This window comes from Jatropha curcas, chromosome 2, assembly GCF_041381405.1.
Source record: "Jatropha curcas cultivar XTBG-Jc1 chromosome 2, XTBG_Jcur_1.0, whole genome shotgun sequence".
Taxonomy (NCBI): domain Eukaryota; kingdom Viridiplantae; phylum Streptophyta; class Magnoliopsida; order Malpighiales; family Euphorbiaceae; genus Jatropha; species Jatropha curcas.
The window spans coordinates 612,346-629,317 of record NC_143152.1 but is presented as its reverse complement, the minus strand read 5'-3'; the positions used below and the strand labels follow the sequence as shown (position 1 = coordinate 629,317).

Genomic DNA, 16,972 nt, shown 5'->3' with positions numbered 1-16,972 from the left:
GTTGTATTTCGATAAGATATGCTGAGGTATTAGGAGATCCCGCTCACCTATCTCTTCCAACCGTTGTATTTACCTTATATAAACCTTTCTCCGTCTTTGGAAAAAGGGTTGATGTCACTTTAATCAATCAAGCAATATATATTCTGAGTAATAATCTAATATTGGCTTTACATCTATCAATTACCATTTAGAAAAATTATCATTATTACCTTTTTTTTTGTTTTTTTTAATAACCAAGACGTGTGATTTCCGACTTTTCTAATAAAAAACGTTTCTTGAGAATCGAATTTATGTTTTTTCTGGATTGAAGTTACTTGCCATCTCAATCTAACGTCATTCTAAAGACACTCTTAATGTGTTAATTATCATTATTATTATTCAATTTATAGGATTTGCATTATTATATGCAAAGATTAATTAATTTAGGATCCAATTATTGTAATTCTTTTCTGTTAAAAACAATTATGGTAGGCAAAATTTGTTAAGGAGGTAGTTGGAGCAAAAATGAGATGTTGACATGGACAGCTAAAAATATAAATGGGATGGTAGGTTTGGAGGAAACGTGGTTCATGTGACTTCTTCCTACCACTTGCGTTATATTGGCTCCCAAAGGTGTAATCTTTTTTTCTTTTTGCACTGTTTATATATATATATATATAATGAATGGAGCGGTAAGCGAGGCCTCGACAGCCATTAAACCTTTTGATTATACTAAAAGAAAATAAACCTCAAACAATGCTTAATGTAACTTTCATGTGCCTTTTTATTTAAATAATTTTTTGTTAAGGACTACGTAAAATTGAGCCAAACGTAAGAGATCAAATAGATTAAGTAATAAAATAATCCAGTTGGAAATTAACAGTAAGCCAAATTGAGTTAATTTTATTAAATCCTCCATTAATTTTCTACACCACAAAAATGAAGCACACTGCATAGTTGCACAGTCTTTGCACAACAATCTATCATTGAAGTTACAGAAAGAAACACATTTTACAGTGGAAGCAAATGCAAAACATAATCATTTGGAAACAGAAAGAAATACTAAAAAGGAAAAAGGAACATGTTTATAGAAATACAATACTAATTAGATTGAGATGGTTTGTTCCCCGGTGAAGATTGAGGTTGAAGAGGAGGTGCAGGGGGGCCATAATACTGAGGCAATCGAGCTGCTTCTCTTCTGCCTAAATTTCGACCCACAAGGTAACAAGCAAGTGCCACTATTAAGATGAATAATATCAATGGCAATGAAACCACAATTACATAACCCATTTTTGGCTTTCACTCCTCCTTCCCTGCAGCCAAAAAAAGAGAATTTTATGAACTAATAAGTTTGGTTCAGTTAGGGTGGCAACGGTTCCAGAACCAAACGGAAACCAAACGGAAACTAATGGTTCCGGTTTCGAATTGAAACCAGCTGATTCTCAGAAACACCGGTTCATGATTTTAAAAAACTTAGAATTGGAACTGAACTATAACCTTCCGGTACGGTTTTGGTTCTGACCCGTTCCAGTTCTAAAAACAGAATTTAGCCGCCCCTGGGCTCAATAATGTTAGATTTATCTTAGACTATCAGGCTCATTTCTTTTTTGTACAATAAGGGAGCAAAGCTCAAAACACGACAAGCAGAATCCAGAGTACGAAATTTCACTAACATCATGCAACAACCAAGAAGATACTCTCTTCGTCCCAAAATATAAATCGTTTAAGGTTTTACACGATAAGCAATGAAAGCAATTAATTCTCCTAAAGTATATCAAAACTAAGAGTAAATTAATCAAACTACCTTTTATCTCACATCATTATATTGTATCTAGAATCAATAAGAATAAAATTGAAAAAAATATCACTTGCTATTACTTAAAATGCTCAAAATAACTTATATTTTGGGACTTATATCTTGAGACAGAGGGAGTAAACCCAATTGGGTTCCTAAGAATATAAGTGCCCAATTAATTTGATAAACCTTAAAGTACATAAAATTGATTACAAGTAGATAAGAATTTAAGACAATGTTTTTTCTTGTTTTTCTTTTTTTAACCTCGTTGAATCCATGGTGAACCAATTAGGCTATGAATAATGTACTACATGAGTTTCTAATTACTGATTGCAAATAGGGACCAAAATGAATGAATAATAATGATAATGGTAACAAATAAGAAAGCTTAAGCCTTCTCAATAATTGATACTAATGATGATGACAAGATGAAACACATCCTTAAACTTTTCTTTTAAAAACAAAATATAAATTGTTTTGGGTAATTTTTTTTTTTTTGAAGAGAATTGTTTTGGGTAATTATATTAAGCCAAAGCCAAGAATACCTCAAGTTAACTTATTTGCACTCTTAACCACTATTTTGATTACAGTATTGAAAAACCCATATTCCTAAATTCATCAAATCTCGACTGTAAAAGGCAAATATAACTGAATTTCTTCCAAGAATTATGGTGATGAATAGCTATATATTGATGTCTGTTGACATACAGAAAGCAAAAATCAATCTAAAAAATTAATTTCAATCAGAAGAAAAAGCTTACCTCCTCGTGATTCAGATGAAGCAGATTTTGTTGGGTACGGTGAGAGAGAGTGGGTTTATTTCAACTGTCAAGGAAAAATATTGCGAAATGGGAAGAAAACTAAAATATTGAGGAAGTGGCTGGCTGGCTTATTTTGGGAGAAAAGGCATTCGACGTGGCATCTCACGTATCACTATGGTGTCAAATGGTGACGTGAAGGAGATAGCTTAAGCTGTATCGATCACTTGCTACTCCAGTTATTAATATCATTTTTTTTTTTTTTTTGTCTTTTTAATAATCAGGAAGTGTAATTATTTCGGATCGAACAAAAATTGAAAATGTTTTCGATTAAAAAACAAATGTTTTCGAAATTATATTTGTATTGTTGTTTTAATAAAATTTAAAATTGTTTGCGATCCAACTATTACCTTATTGGTTTCAATTTTAATTTGACATAATATAAATTGTCTGATCCCAATCCTATTCAATAGGTTAAAAAAATATAGTAGATTTAAGTTAAGAAAAATTATCTTTACGATTGACAGGATTTTGATTATCATTATTCTTTTTTTGTACTAAAATTTGAATACTCAAGATAGGAGAACACAATGCTTTTTACAATATTTGAAAACCAATTTCACCAAATAGAAAAAGAATTCATTAAAGAACTCTAGTAACTTTTTGAAATTTTATTTGGAGCTTTTGAATATCAACATTTAATACAAAAAAAAAAAAAAAAAAAAAAAAAAAACTCAAAATACAGAGGAGCAGGTTGTCCATCATAGATCAGAAATATTACATTTAAAACTTTCACATCAATTAGTTCTGAGCTGTTGGATCATTCAGGAATTCAATAAAACAGAATTCTATTAGCAACTTCAATAAGCAACAAAAAAAAAGTCAAAACCAAATTAAATAACTGTTGCAAAAGTTACAAACCATATACAAGTGACTGAATCCCATCTACATTTGGCAGCAGCTTCAGCTTTTAGTTTCAGTTTCAACAGCAGATTTTAGCTGAATAAAATCCAACTAGTACCCTGTTTTATTTGTGCTTTTCTAGAATTAAGAACACTAAAAACATAATCAGTTCTGTCAATGTTGTGAAACTAATATATACCATTTAACAAGCTCAACTAGTTTCCCAATGCAACCTACATTTCCCTTAACATTGACAATTTTTCTGAAATCAGAAATGCATTTTATCAACTTTCCACCTTCCTACCCATTTTCTTTAATTCTGCTGCAATTACATATTCCCGTAATCTTTATCCTATGTATACATAACATACAACCAAGTAAAATTTGCAGCACATAACTTTAATACACAAGAGATCGGAGAAGGGGAGAGTTGAAGAAAAAGAGCCCCACAACTGAACACTCCTGATCTTATAGAGTATTTAAGCTGCTTTTCAAAATTAAAAAGCCAAATATTTACCCAGTTGAGGCAGAATGACGACCCACGCCATGAGCTGTGAGGAGTTGACATCACAGCCTTGCTTGATCTAGACTGCTCATTTAGTTCCAATTGGTTTGTTGGATAATCTGCGCTTGTAACGTTTAAGCACAGAAGCCAAATTTTCTTTTCCCTTTGGAAAAGCTACATCTCCAGCAGCAGTGCCTGATCGACCCTTCCGACAAGATATGGCAATCTCTACATCCTTTATCAAGTCAAGAACCATCGCTCCAGTTGTGCATTTCCCACTTCCTGCTCCTGATTTCACAGCAGGGGGCAACATTCCATTTGTAACAGGTGATCTTGCCTTGCGCTGGTATGCTGCAGAGAGTTGAAGGCAGAAGCATGGGTGCATTGGACTGCGGGGTTTTGAAAATGCCAACTCCACGATCCCCTGCTAATCAGAACATAATGTTGTTACTATACAAGTACAAGAAGAAATGGCGAGGCCAATATACATAATACAAGAGTGCAGTTCAACAGCCAAAACCTATGTAGAAAAAAGATGTCTTGCTAATTGAAGATGCCAATCAATTTGAAATGATGGCGGAAAGCCTAAATAGAGTTCAAACATGATGAGATGATTTCATCGTAATAATAAAGGCCAACATCCGCACTAGCAAGGAATGATTTGGCTTGACATGAAAACATAAATGTAAAGAAGGCAGAAAAAAAAGCAAAAACAGAAACACATCCGTTCTTTCTTGTATGTAACAAGCAGGAAATAAGACCAAACATCATTTCACACAATTCAATCACACAACAAAGGTTTCAGGATATTGACCTGAAGACGATTTAGCACGTAAGTGTATTTGCCCCACAACTCTGGCCGGCTTTCCATGAGTGACAAATCAAGAATCCGGTGAACGCACCAGACCCCAAAGCTTATAATCAAATCTGCTTTCCAAACGCAGCCCTCCCCACAATGAGGAACTGAGGAAACCAGAGTGTTGGTTATGCCTGCCTCATCATTCTTCAATGCAGAACCAGACTTCCTATCAGAAAATGAATACTGAGGCTCACTCATGTGAGCCACACGGTTTATCTCTCTTGTTTCAACTTCATACAAACACATCTCCCTTGCAGCTACACGATCAATTAGATCTTCATCAGCTCCATCATTTTGCCCGAACAGCCAATCAGACCCTTCCAATTTCAAAAGCTTAACAATACAACTTCTGAATGACTGAAGAAGATGGGCCTCCAAATCCACAAGAGAGACAGTTTCTCGAGTGATTGAATTTGACCTATTTACTCCACTACCAACAGCACGACTTTTATCAGCAACGCCAAACTGCTCATATGGCTGTTTGGACCAGATGGATCCATGGTCCGAACTTATTGGAAAGGAGAAAGCACCCCCATAAACTTTTGATACACCGTCAAAACCCAACTGACTTCCCATTCCTGATCCAGTATTTGAATAGAAAGAAGGCTCGTAACTTGTTCTGCCAACAGATGCTCCAAATCCAACAGTATTGTCCCATTGAGTACTCTTTTCAGACATATAGAGATCCCTATAAGGACCAGAAATTCCTGAAATGTCAGGCAAACTGTGGTACTTCTTTGTATTGGCTGACATTCCTGTGTTGTCAACAGAACCAGAAGAAACATCATAGTATGATCTTTCAGATTGTAGTTGGCTGTTTCCAGATGCAGCAAAATTCTGATACCTTGATGTTTGAGGAGTGCCTAATCCATTTTGCAACTTTTGCCCCCAAGCAACTGCAAGTGGATCCCTATAGTTTCTAGGGCCCAAGGATGGAGATATTGGCGCTGGGGACTCCATCTGACCATTCATGCAATTGGAACTTCTATCCTTAGCAATTCTATTGACAATAGATGCAATCTGGTAACCATGGACGGTAGCTGGCTGATTATCCCAGCCATCAGAAGATGGTAGAGTGCGTACACTAGAACACCGCCTCTCTGTAGCGTCAACAACATTGCGGCCGGAACCTTGCACATATGCATCCAGCAATTGCATATGGCTGGACCACAAAGAGGATGACCCCCTTTGAACTCCATATGATGAGTCAATACTGCTTTGCACCCTCAGCTGCTTGGGGGAATCGCATAAACTTGTACTGATCAAAGGATCAGATCCTCTACCAGTTACAGGAGGGAAATATCCACTAAATTCCTTTCCAGTAGCATCCACTTTCAGTAAGGAATGTGCAAGTTTTGAATCAGCCAATAACACATCCAGTTTCTTGTTCTTTGCTTCTTGAGTTGCTTGCCCATGAAAATCATACAATTGCCCCCAAAATTCATCAAGAACTGCAGCCAATTGACGCCTCGCAGCACGCCCCAACCCTGCTAATCTTGAGAGACTTCCAGCACCATTTCCACCTTCATCACTTTTTCCACTTAGACTCCTAAATGATGGCGGACCATCATATGTCACAGACGAGATGCTTCCTGGAACCATTTTGGATGATTCTTCAGATTCCCAATTATCTCCCTCATCATCATCCTTTTCAATCTGCAAATCTCCCTCTATTTCCACAGTCTTTTCAATTGGTTCCGTTGACTCCGTCTTAAACTTAGCTGTATCTGGTGGATCTGCATCAATAACCTCATTAACAGCATTTGATACTGATGTGTCTATTATAGAGGTCGGCTCCTCTTGATAAGATACTGGTGGAGGGCTATGAAAATTAACATCAGAATGTTTTTCCTCAATAGTTGTCAGATGAAGTTCACGATCAGATTCCATAATTGTCTCAGGCAAATCCAGTCCAGCATTTGGACCAGTTACACCAGAATAACTCTCAGTGGAATTATATGGTGCTGGTAATGGTTCCTGATTTGGAATGGATTCCTCACCATCATGTACCGATTCAGTCAAAAAAATTTCTTCTGCCTGAGGAGATAGTTCAGGTGCATTTGTTACTTCGCAATTCCATAACTGAGCATCCAAGCGAGTTGCAGATCTCAACGGTGTAGCTGCTAACCAAAGCATCAAACAAAATGATGAACAAGCAGTGATGAGAAGTGCAACGTATGGGACAGATGCACTAGTGCCCGTGTTCCACCTCAAGTTACCAACCCAATCACTGTCCCCAAAAATCATTTCTACCACAAATATAATCTTTAAGCCTAACAATCCCATGAAAATAATCAGCACTATGAACTCCAAAAGCTGAGAAATTTTGTAGACACCCATTACTAGCCTTGATGACGCAACTCGGAAAAGCGGAATCATTGAAGACGGAAGCAGTAGAGCTATCACAACTTGTGTAAAAATAAGCAACTGATATATTCCTTCAACTCCTGAAGTCCATACACAATAAAGAGCTGGAACAATGGCCATAATTCTGATTGTAGCATGCTGAAGCCAATTAGGTAAATCTAGTCTGAGGAAATCATGTAAGACTACTTGCCCACCAAGGTTCCAGGCTAATGATGTGACTTGATTTGTAAGATATAAAATGATTAAAAAGGCAAAGGGTGCCACTGGATTCCTGAACACCTGAATTAATCATTTGGGAAAATCAGACCTGATAAGTACATACTCTAAATGGAAAAGTACATACTCTAAATGGAACCAAATGTTGCATGCCAAACAAATTTTTTAAAAGAGAAAAGTAATCAGGACAAATTGCTATGATAAAGGAATAGTACCTGTTCCATCAGTGACATTGCATCGGCAAAAGTAAGCAACACAAGGCCAGTACTGTTGAACACACTTGCAGATGAGTTCATAAGCACATAATTCACCAGATAAATGCCACTGAATATGCATACAATGGCAAAAAAATGGTTATAACACAAGGCATCCTTGGAAATATTTTGTCGACCCTGATACTGCTGCAAGAACATTAAGCACACCCAAATTTTAGAAAGCTGAAAAAAGTGAGCAAAGAAAAAAAAATCATATCAAACTCACGCAAGAGTGTGTGAGCATGAAAAGAGAGCATATAGACTAACATCAAGTAGCCAAGAAGTTGGAAAACAGTAAGTAGCAATGACCAAGCAATCCATAAATCATACTCCAGGGTTGCTTGCCATCAAAGCCAGGAGATCAGGACTACTGCTGGGGATATTACCATAACACATCTCTAGAAGCCTGTTTACTTTAGTTATTCCTAAATTAGCTGCCAGAATACTTTCAAGCCAATTCAAGGTTACAAAGTTTCCAAAACAGGTTCTATGGTAACTTTCCTCAATAAGTACCAACCCCACCTCGTGAAAAGGCTACGCGTTAACAAATGTTCTACGCAATTGTCTCAGAGGAAATATGATTGTTTTTGAATTGTGATGACAATGATAATGATATAAGAATAGCACCCAACAAAAACAATTGATAGTTATGTCACGTTAGACAGTACACAATATTACATGATCTAAAAATCAACTCTTAACTTTGGGTCCTCTTTCACCCATACATTTAGAGCCTTCATTAAAAGTAAACACAGACCTATCCTAGAATCAAAACATGTATGCCCATTGCACTCACACCAGATTCCTAGAAAATCTAAAGGACAATTACTACACACAAGATCTATAGCAACAAGGTGCTGATTCGTGACCAGAACTAAACTTATATGGTAAATTTTCATTTCACCAAATCCTATGAGAATAATAAGCCTGTTAAGCATTCTGGCTATGTCAGACAGGAAAAAAGTAGGAGAGTTCAAATAGGCGTACAGTTCTTCTGTAAATAAGGAATACTAGATAAGTCAACATAGACCATTCAACAATCTAGCACAATGATATTGATTAATCATACAAAAGCAAAAGGCACAAAAAGGTGTCACTAAGAGAAGGTAAAAGGAGAAGAGAAGTACCATTACAAAAGAGGAATGGAGATAAAAATTATGAGGCATGATATTCGCTCCAAGAAGGCTCATCAGGGCAAATGCACTTTCCTGACTCAGATTTGTCAGCATCCCATTCCTGGAAAGTGAGATTTCTGTTTGACTGGTCAGCACTCCAAGAAAATAGAAAAGCACTACAAAGCCTGCAATGAATGTGCATGCAACGGTTGCCTTGAATCGCTCCTAGAATATAGAAAACTAATTAGAATGTTAAGTATCTAATATAAGATAACAGAAATGATTGAGCAATTAACCTTACCAGGAAGGTGGCGAAAAGTGGAAATAAAACAGCATCAATGGCAGTTAAAAAAACACCAGTGGACAAGTCCACCCCGAAGAGAAGATTAAGACCATGTGCAATGCCAAGGATCTAGTGAAATCAATACCCATACATTAGGGACTAAACACAAGATTAAAAGTATTATAATCAAATTTTCATTGTCTTGGGTTAATAACGTAGATATCTTTGGAAAATGCAATTGGTCGTATATATTAAACAAGAATGAGAAAAACTACCGTGGTCAGGTCCAATGCAATAATAGAAACTGCTGCTTGGACTCCAAGAAACATGCATGTGAACTTGTCATACTCATCACTGCAAATCTATGCCAAGGAAAAGAAGAAAGAATACGGTTGATTAAACTTCGTACAAAATATGTGACAGAGATAGTCAGAGAGCAGTCAATAATAAACCTAGAAATAACCGTGCAACCAAATACACCAATCTATTTTTCATTTCCAAATTTTTATAAATATATTGTATGCCAGTGGAAGAAATTGCTAAAGACAGACTAATCAAGAACAAAAAGTAAACAAAACAAAATGAAAATTCAGAAGGCTATGACCGGAGTAAGGCAATTATGGCCTATAAACCTAGTATGATATCCTCAAATAAATAGGCAAATACCTGGGCAAGATCTCTTCCAGTGACCACGCCAATTCGAGCTGAGAGATATTGACATAAAACAGCAGCAAAATTGAAAATAAGCATAGGCACTACCAGATCATACCCAAAACGTGCACCTCCTTCAATGGTTGCTGCCCACTTCCCAGGGTCAACATATCCAATTGCAATCAACAGTCCAGGTCCAACAGCCGGAAGCAGACGATGAAGAATACTTGGTGGATGGTTAGTATTGACAAACTCAGTTTCCATGTTATCAATTGGTAATACAAGCAAAACGCAAGTACCAGAGCAATACACTACTTAAATAGCACCTCCAAGCAACACAATCCCCCAATGAATGTAAAGCTAAATCAATTACATTGCTATTAGTTGCTTAAATCAGCATATCTGAGAGCGTATCCGCCTTTCAGTAAGCATTCAATGAACACTCAGTTGAATGGGTATAAAATGGTTAAAGCCAGAGTCAAACCCATTCTCTTTGAAGCACTTCACAGAGCAGTACACGTATGTAAAACAACAGCATAAATTGCTTGGACTTGCAGCCCTAGAAAATGCACTTGTAAAAATCAAACCAATGAAATCTCCCCATAGAAAAATTATTAAAACGGTCTTGCTACCAGTAAACTCCAAAATCAGCTGTGATCATCAGATACCAATCGAACTCTTGCATTTAAATTAAGCTGCATGCCATCATAAAGTGATTGCAATGCCCTGCTACTAGCAGCACTAGTCATCTCCTGATCATGCGTACCTGTTTAGTCCAATTCATGTGAAACTTCCGCAAATTATTCAAATTCTAATCTTCTTTGATGACCAATCCTGATTAAGAAACCAAAAAAAAAAAAAGTTCAATACTAACAACCAAAATGAAAGTACATATTAGAGTTGCACTTCCGCACACAAAATCAAGATGAAGTGACTGAAGTTACTAGATCAGCATCTAAAAGGAGAATACTAAGCCAAACCATCACTTCTCGAGCTAACAGAAATGTGAAAATATGCAATTGGGATTTAAGAGTAATCAAAAAATCAAATAAAGTAAAAAGTATTTGAGCATCAATCAATCTGAGGTCAAAAACAAGATAAAAGTCGAACAGAGGATCAAATAACAGTTGGAGAACGACAAAGATAACCAACTAGTATCACGAATTATAGTGTCCCAACAAGATTAATTACATAAAACACAAAATCTAGAAAGGCACATCACATCTTGACTTCGCTTACTCCAAACTAACATCAAGATTAATCTCAAACAAATTCAAACTATTCGTAAAACAACCAAAGCTATCGTCTAATAACAACCTCAAAATCCAAATCTCAAAATTCGTTAAATGCAAAAACCCAACTTAAAACTCATGTCAGATCTTACCCAACAAAACAAAAGGATTCAAATTAAATATAACCCCTAATCTTTATCAGCATAAAACGATAAGGAGAAACAAAAACCCCAAATTCCCAACTCAAGGAACATAATTGAAAACAAAATAGAAAGACCTAGCTTCAAATACAAAAATGACCCGCAAACTCTAGAAAATTAGTAACCCACCATGACAGATCTGAACCATTTCTTCAAATTTCAAGGTTAATTTAAAAAACTCAAAAGCTAAAAAAAGAAAGTCTTCGTAGTCAGGTTTAGGGCTTTTCGTATTAGGGTTTGAACAACAGATCAGTTTTACCTGCTCTCTCTATATCTATCTATCTATCTCTTCTTGTCCTTCTCTATGCAATCTCTATCTAGCAGCAAACAAGTAGATCTCAAAGAGACCTTTAAGACAGGCCAGGCAGTTAATAATAACAAAGCTTTATTCTCTCTCTTCTTTTTTTTTTTTTTTCTTTTTATTTTCCAGAGAAAAGAAGTTCAGTTTCCAGGGAAAGATGTAGAGAGAGAAATGGAGAGCGAAAGTGAAGATAAATTATATAAATGGTGTTTGTTTAGGTTGGCTCCCCTTATTTTATATTTATTTAATTTAATATTTCTTGAAAAAAAAAACTAAAAACAATAAATAAATAAATATTATTTCTCTTATCTTTCTCATTTATGGGCAAAAAGGGTCACTTTCTCCCTCATGTTCTCTTTTTCTTATATATATGAGTGTTGTCTTTCTAATTTTCCTTTTGCACTAAAGTTTTGCTTTCATGTGTAGATTTTGCCTGTTTTGGGAAGCCAGATCATTAGGTTTTTTTTTGGCTTGTTGCCTTCTTTCTCTTGAAGAAACTTGGGATTTTACATCATTTTAATCAATTCATGGACTTCTTATTTATACTAAATGTATAAATTTATACCTAAACATTACGATAAAAGATTAATAGAAATTTCCCTCGATTTTTACTTTCAACTTAAAATTACACTTACCGAATATTTAAAATTATAAAATTGCAATATCTAAAGTTACAAATTGATATTTAGTCACTTGTTATTACAATATTATAAATTGAATTGTTGAACATATTACCTAAAATTATAGGGCGCGTATATGGAAATGAGACTATTCTTGTCTATTCAATAGCAATTACAACTTATGAACTTGTATTTATTAAATACTTGTGTTTTTTTTTTTTTCCATCAGAAGATATGTACAAGAATATTACACTTAACACTGTCGGTTGCCGTTACATCATTATCAAAGCTCATTAAGAGCATACTAAAGCTCATCACCAGCAAATCAACTCGTAAGGGGCAAGAACACTTGTTATTTGGGGATTAAAAGTTGCATTATTTAATAGATAATTTTTACCTAAAATTGACAGGGCCACGATGTTTTGAGAGTTTGTGATTGCCCCTATAGATTGAATTCTTGATCTGCAGAGCACGTGTTTCACCGCTTAAGTTACCATTTACGAGGAACATCTTACATCTTTTGATATTAAGTAACTCTTTATGAATATATGGGCAGCTATTAGCTCGAGATAGTGCTTAAATAATTTAAATGTTTTCTAAATATTATAATTCTAATAAAATTAATTAATTAATTGGAATTGTTGAATGTAAAATTCTTTTAATTGAAAAACTCTCTTTTAAAAATTCATAATATTGTTAGCATTATCTTAAAAAATAAATAAATATTTTAATGCAGGATGTTTGAATAGAATGGTACTTGAGGCTTTTATGCTATGTAATGTATGTCATAATCACTTTGTATTTCAAAAGTGATTAACCCACGTTCGTTTTGTCTCATTGTCCAATCTTTGATATGATGTTAGTTTTGTCATATTCTCATTCTTTCAATATCTTTTCTCTTGTCAAAATTTATGAATTAGACTCATGATTTAGCATTCAGATTTTCTATTGATAATTGTTATTATTATTAATTTTTTTTATTTCATAATAAAATGAATAAATTAATTTCATGCATTATATTAAAATTGATAAAAGAAAAACTATAATTCAAAATTTGTGTATTAATGCACATGAAATTCATTATGTAAAGCAATTTCTTCGTATTTGCATAATTTATTAAACATAAATTATGTAAATTTTATAAAATTTGCCATTTTATATTGAGGAGGATTATAATTCAAAATTTTTATTAAGTTAGAAAATAAAAGTAATTATTTTGTGACTGTAAACTCTATTTTTTTTCATCGAAAAATCAAATGGACCGAAAAAATATTACGGGCTATACTCAAATCTAATTGGATCAAATCTGATTGGCTAGATGGAGAAATTTATAATAATAGCAGGATGGACATGGATTGTTCTCTTAAATAGATAGCTTGGTGTAGGCATAAGAGAAATAAATTAGTTTATTTCAATTGTTTGACCGAATCAAAACATCACACGTCTGCATTTCAGGATTCTGGATCACAAGCAGTTAATGAAAATTGGTCCCATCAATAATCTCAATATTTTTTTTTTTTTTAGAAGAAATCCCTTTCTAATTTTAGTACTTGTGGGGATGGGCTTCTTGTCTCAGTCCTAATCTCCAACTTCATTTTTTTTTTTTTTTTTTCAAAATATTATCCAATAAGAAAAACATGTAGTATTAGTATTTTTTTTTTTTTAAAAGAGAATAAGGGGAGAAAAAGGAAATTAGGAAAATCAAAATTGATGTTTTTAACTTTTATGGGTTTTGTACAAAAGGAAGAGAATAAATTTCAAGTAGAAAAATTTTTCTCCTTGCACTTCTCAAATTTTTCTTTCCAAAATAGTGAGAAAAATATGGGGGAAACTAACATTTTTTGTGACATCCTGACCCGGCAAAGGGATTTTAAGAGTTCGGGTAGAGCAAAGTTTCTGACTAGCTTCTAGGATGGCAGACTAGCTATAAGTAGTGAATGGGGAACAAAATAATAAATTGAATCATATATCGAAAATGAAAAAACTAATCATCAAAAACACATTTAAATAAAATAACATGGAGAGTTGGAAGAACTTCAAATTTAAGCGTGCTCACTTAACGAAACATAAGATGCGTGACCTCTTATTTCACTTGCAGGATAAAAACTATGCGGATCTTGTCAATTCAGTATACGATAAAATTAGTTTGATTCAAAGCAGATAATTCTTCTAGTGGTTGGAATCAGGCGTGATACTTTTATTCACTTTCAATTGAATTAATATTTTTGTACATAAGAATTGGTCTCACGGTGAGTATACTCTATCTTACAATTCTTCTTGAATTTGTTTTCTAAAAATGGCCAATTAGGGACGGATTTAATCCTACGATTGGAGGTCACTACCCCTAAATTTATTAAAATTCTACTTTTTTTTTTTTCCTAAATCTTTATTATTTTGTTTTTAAATACACACATTTATCTTTTCAAAATTTTAAAATTTAACTCTACTTTTTCTATTTACTGGGAAAAATTTATGATATTACATTAGTAATGAAGTTGGAATCTTCTTTCAAATGCACACAAGTGACAATAGGAAAAGGGAGAAAAAAAAATACATAAAAAGGACAAACAATTCACTGCCATTCTGAGGTCATCATGGCCAAAATACGCCAGCCAGCAGATAAGAACAAGGTTTTCCATGTTCAATGCATATGTCACGTGGCTATACAAGTATCATATGTATTTATATGTGTGTGTGTGTGTGTGTTTGGGAGAAAAGAAAATGGAATGATGGAAAGCTAAGGAAAGTTGGAAATGGAAGAGAGTAGATAGAAGGGAATAAAAATGTATTTTTAGTATAAATTTTGTTTAATACATGTTTTTTTTTGGCTAAGAAATCAGCAAATCAGTTCTAAATTCACTTGCTCAGACAGCTAGCTTTTTATTTGGTTCTCTGGATTGGAGTCATGTCTATCCAATTTTGATTTAGGATATTTTATTCTTTGATTTCATTATTATTTAAACGGCAGTTTCATTAAAAAAAAAAAAGTTATATTTGAAAAAAAATTAATAATTTAGATGAAAGTCAAAAAAAAAAAAAAAAGAAAAAGAAACAAGAGGGAAAAAAATAAAGCTAAAATGTATACGTTTCATCTGAGATATAAAAACTAACTACTAGAAGGAAAAAGAAATTAAATTGTATATATAATAAAAAAGGTAATCTTATTCTTAAATTGAGATTGCTTATTGAAAATGAGTTCAAGATTTCTCCAAGTCAAGGGGTCTACGAGGTAGATTCAATTCCATTTGTCTACTTATCTATTGACTTTAATCTATTCAATGATTGTAATTTTATATTAACGTATTGATCTGAATAGAAATGACTCAGATCTCTTAAATAAGAAATCGAGTATTCGATCATTATGAATAAAAAAAAAATCCGAACCGAAAGCACTTTTCTTTTATCAACATAACATGATAGAAATTGATAAACGATCTCTTAAATAAGAAATCGATTATTCGATCATTGTGAATAAAAAAAATCCGAACCGGAAGTACTTTTCTTTTATCGACATACATGATCGGAATTGATAAATGATAATACAATTGCTGTTGCTATACGTAATTGGTGCTTGAGAATGCTGCCGCCTTGAAATACCCAAATGCTCTTATCAAGTGCATTATTAAATTGTGTTTAATTTAATTTAATCATGTTTATGGCTCCCAACTACGTGACTTATATGACTTACTAATATATGATTTTATGAAGTTTGAAACATTATAATCATAATATATGATTATTAATTTTCTTCCCTCAAAAATTTGTAAAATACTTCTAAAATTTCATATTTTTAATCGGTTAAAACATATATCACAACGTTCATCCATACTAAAAATATTATTTAATTTTAAATTTTAAATTCCTAACAATATATATATATAAAGTTCGCTTGAAAATACAATTATTTTTAATTATCCTAACATGTTTTGAACTTTAATTCATAAATGAATTGAATTTATCCACAACCTTCATTTGGTTTGCAACATAATATTAAAAGGGAAAGAAATATAATAATCATTTCATGAGAATAGTTATTTCTAATTTTAATAATTAAAATGTAAAATAATAAATTTGTAATATTAATTTTAGAATGATTCCAAGAAAATTAATAATTTATTACATCCTAATTAATAACAAAAAAAAGAAAAGAATTTTTATTAATTAGATTAATTTCACAGAATTTGAGAGAGTACTCAACATGAGAATCAAATTAACAAACATAACAGCAAATATTGAAATAAAATAATATTAGAAAGAATAACATGTGTACACGTCATCACCCTCCTCCTTTCTTCTCTCCACATGCTTCATCCACTCGTTGCCAATTCAATGCATCAAACGACAATTTATTTTCTCTCCATGTGTGTCTATACATATATTTTCCTATATTCTTCTTAATTATATTAATTAATCATTATTAGTAATAGCAGAATAATATTTAATTAACATATACATTGAACTTCAATCATGCAATTGCAACCCCTAAAATCAAATAATTATATACTAATAATTGCTAGTGAAATTAAATTATTCATCAACCGTCACTTAACCACTGTTTGGCAGTTGATAATTAAATGACACATACAGGAACTGAATTCCTAATATAGCCAACATGGTCCAGTGACTTCTAAGCTGCCATGAAGCTAGTTTTTCTAATTTTGTTTATTAGTTTTTAGTTTTAGATTGTTTAATAAGGGTAAATTGGTACATGTACATTCATTGCATCTTGTCTATATGTTAATTTTTTTTTATATAGAAAGAATTGCTTTTTCTTTCTAATAATTAGTAGGTTTTGTAATTTCTAATTCACCTATAAACAGAACAGACATACCTATATATAATAGGGTTGGTATATAAATTGATTATAATGCATAGACAATCAATATTTAATTAACAGTTTAGTCATAGAGTTACGATTTATTCTGAATTATTTG

At 33.1% G+C, this 16,972-nt stretch overlaps 1 protein-coding gene and 1 long non-coding RNA gene across 3 annotated transcripts; both read right to left on the bottom strand.

Annotated features, from left to right (window-relative positions):
• Positions 1 to 862: 862 nt before the first annotated feature.
• Positions 863 to 3,010, bottom strand: LOC105642229 (uncharacterized). The gene is made up of 2 exons (XR_001047287.3): positions 2,536 to 3,010; positions 863 to 1,292 (listed from the first exon to the last, which is right to left on the bottom strand). It is a non-coding gene; the product is annotated as an uncharacterized LOC105642229 (long non-coding RNA).
• Positions 3,011 to 3,363: 353 nt separating this feature from the next.
• Positions 3,364 to 11,615, bottom strand: EIN2 (NRAMP metal ion transporter family protein). Of its 2 annotated transcripts, none has more exons than XM_089717697.1 (8): positions 11,377 to 11,615; positions 9,701 to 10,519; positions 9,310 to 9,396; positions 9,053 to 9,163; positions 8,764 to 8,976; positions 7,598 to 7,780; positions 4,755 to 7,445; positions 3,364 to 4,364 (listed from the first exon to the last, which is right to left on the bottom strand). In XM_089717697.1, exons 2-8 carry the CDS (start codon positions 9,947 to 9,949, stop codon positions 4,029 to 4,031), a joined length of 3,870 nt encoding a protein of 1,289 aa, XP_089573823.1. In that variant the 5' UTR covers positions 9,950 to 10,519; positions 11,377 to 11,615; the 3' UTR covers positions 3,364 to 4,028. The 2 variants fall into 2 exon arrangements, with proteins under 2 accessions (XP_089573823.1, XP_012082372.1); XM_012226982.3 differs by having other exon boundaries at positions 7,598 to 7,783; positions 11,377 to 11,614.
• Between the last annotated feature and the right edge of the window lie 5,357 nt (positions 11,616 to 16,972).

What these genes read in the sequence shown, in the direction of transcription:
- EIN2 (XM_012226982.3), bottom strand. Translation starts at nt 9,949, where the DNA reads ATGGAAACTGAGTTTGTCAATACTAACCATCCACCAAGTATTCTTCAT. An exon ending in CACTTTTCGCCACCTTCCTG is followed by an intron (nt 8,977 to 9,052) that starts GTAAGGTTAATT and finishes TCTATATTCTAG; the next exon opens with GAGCGATTCAAGGCAACCGT. An exon ending in TCCATTCCTCTTTTGTAATG is followed by an intron (nt 7,784 to 8,763) that starts GTACTTCTCTTC and finishes ATGTTCTTGCAG; the next exon opens with CAGTATCAGGGTCGACAAAA.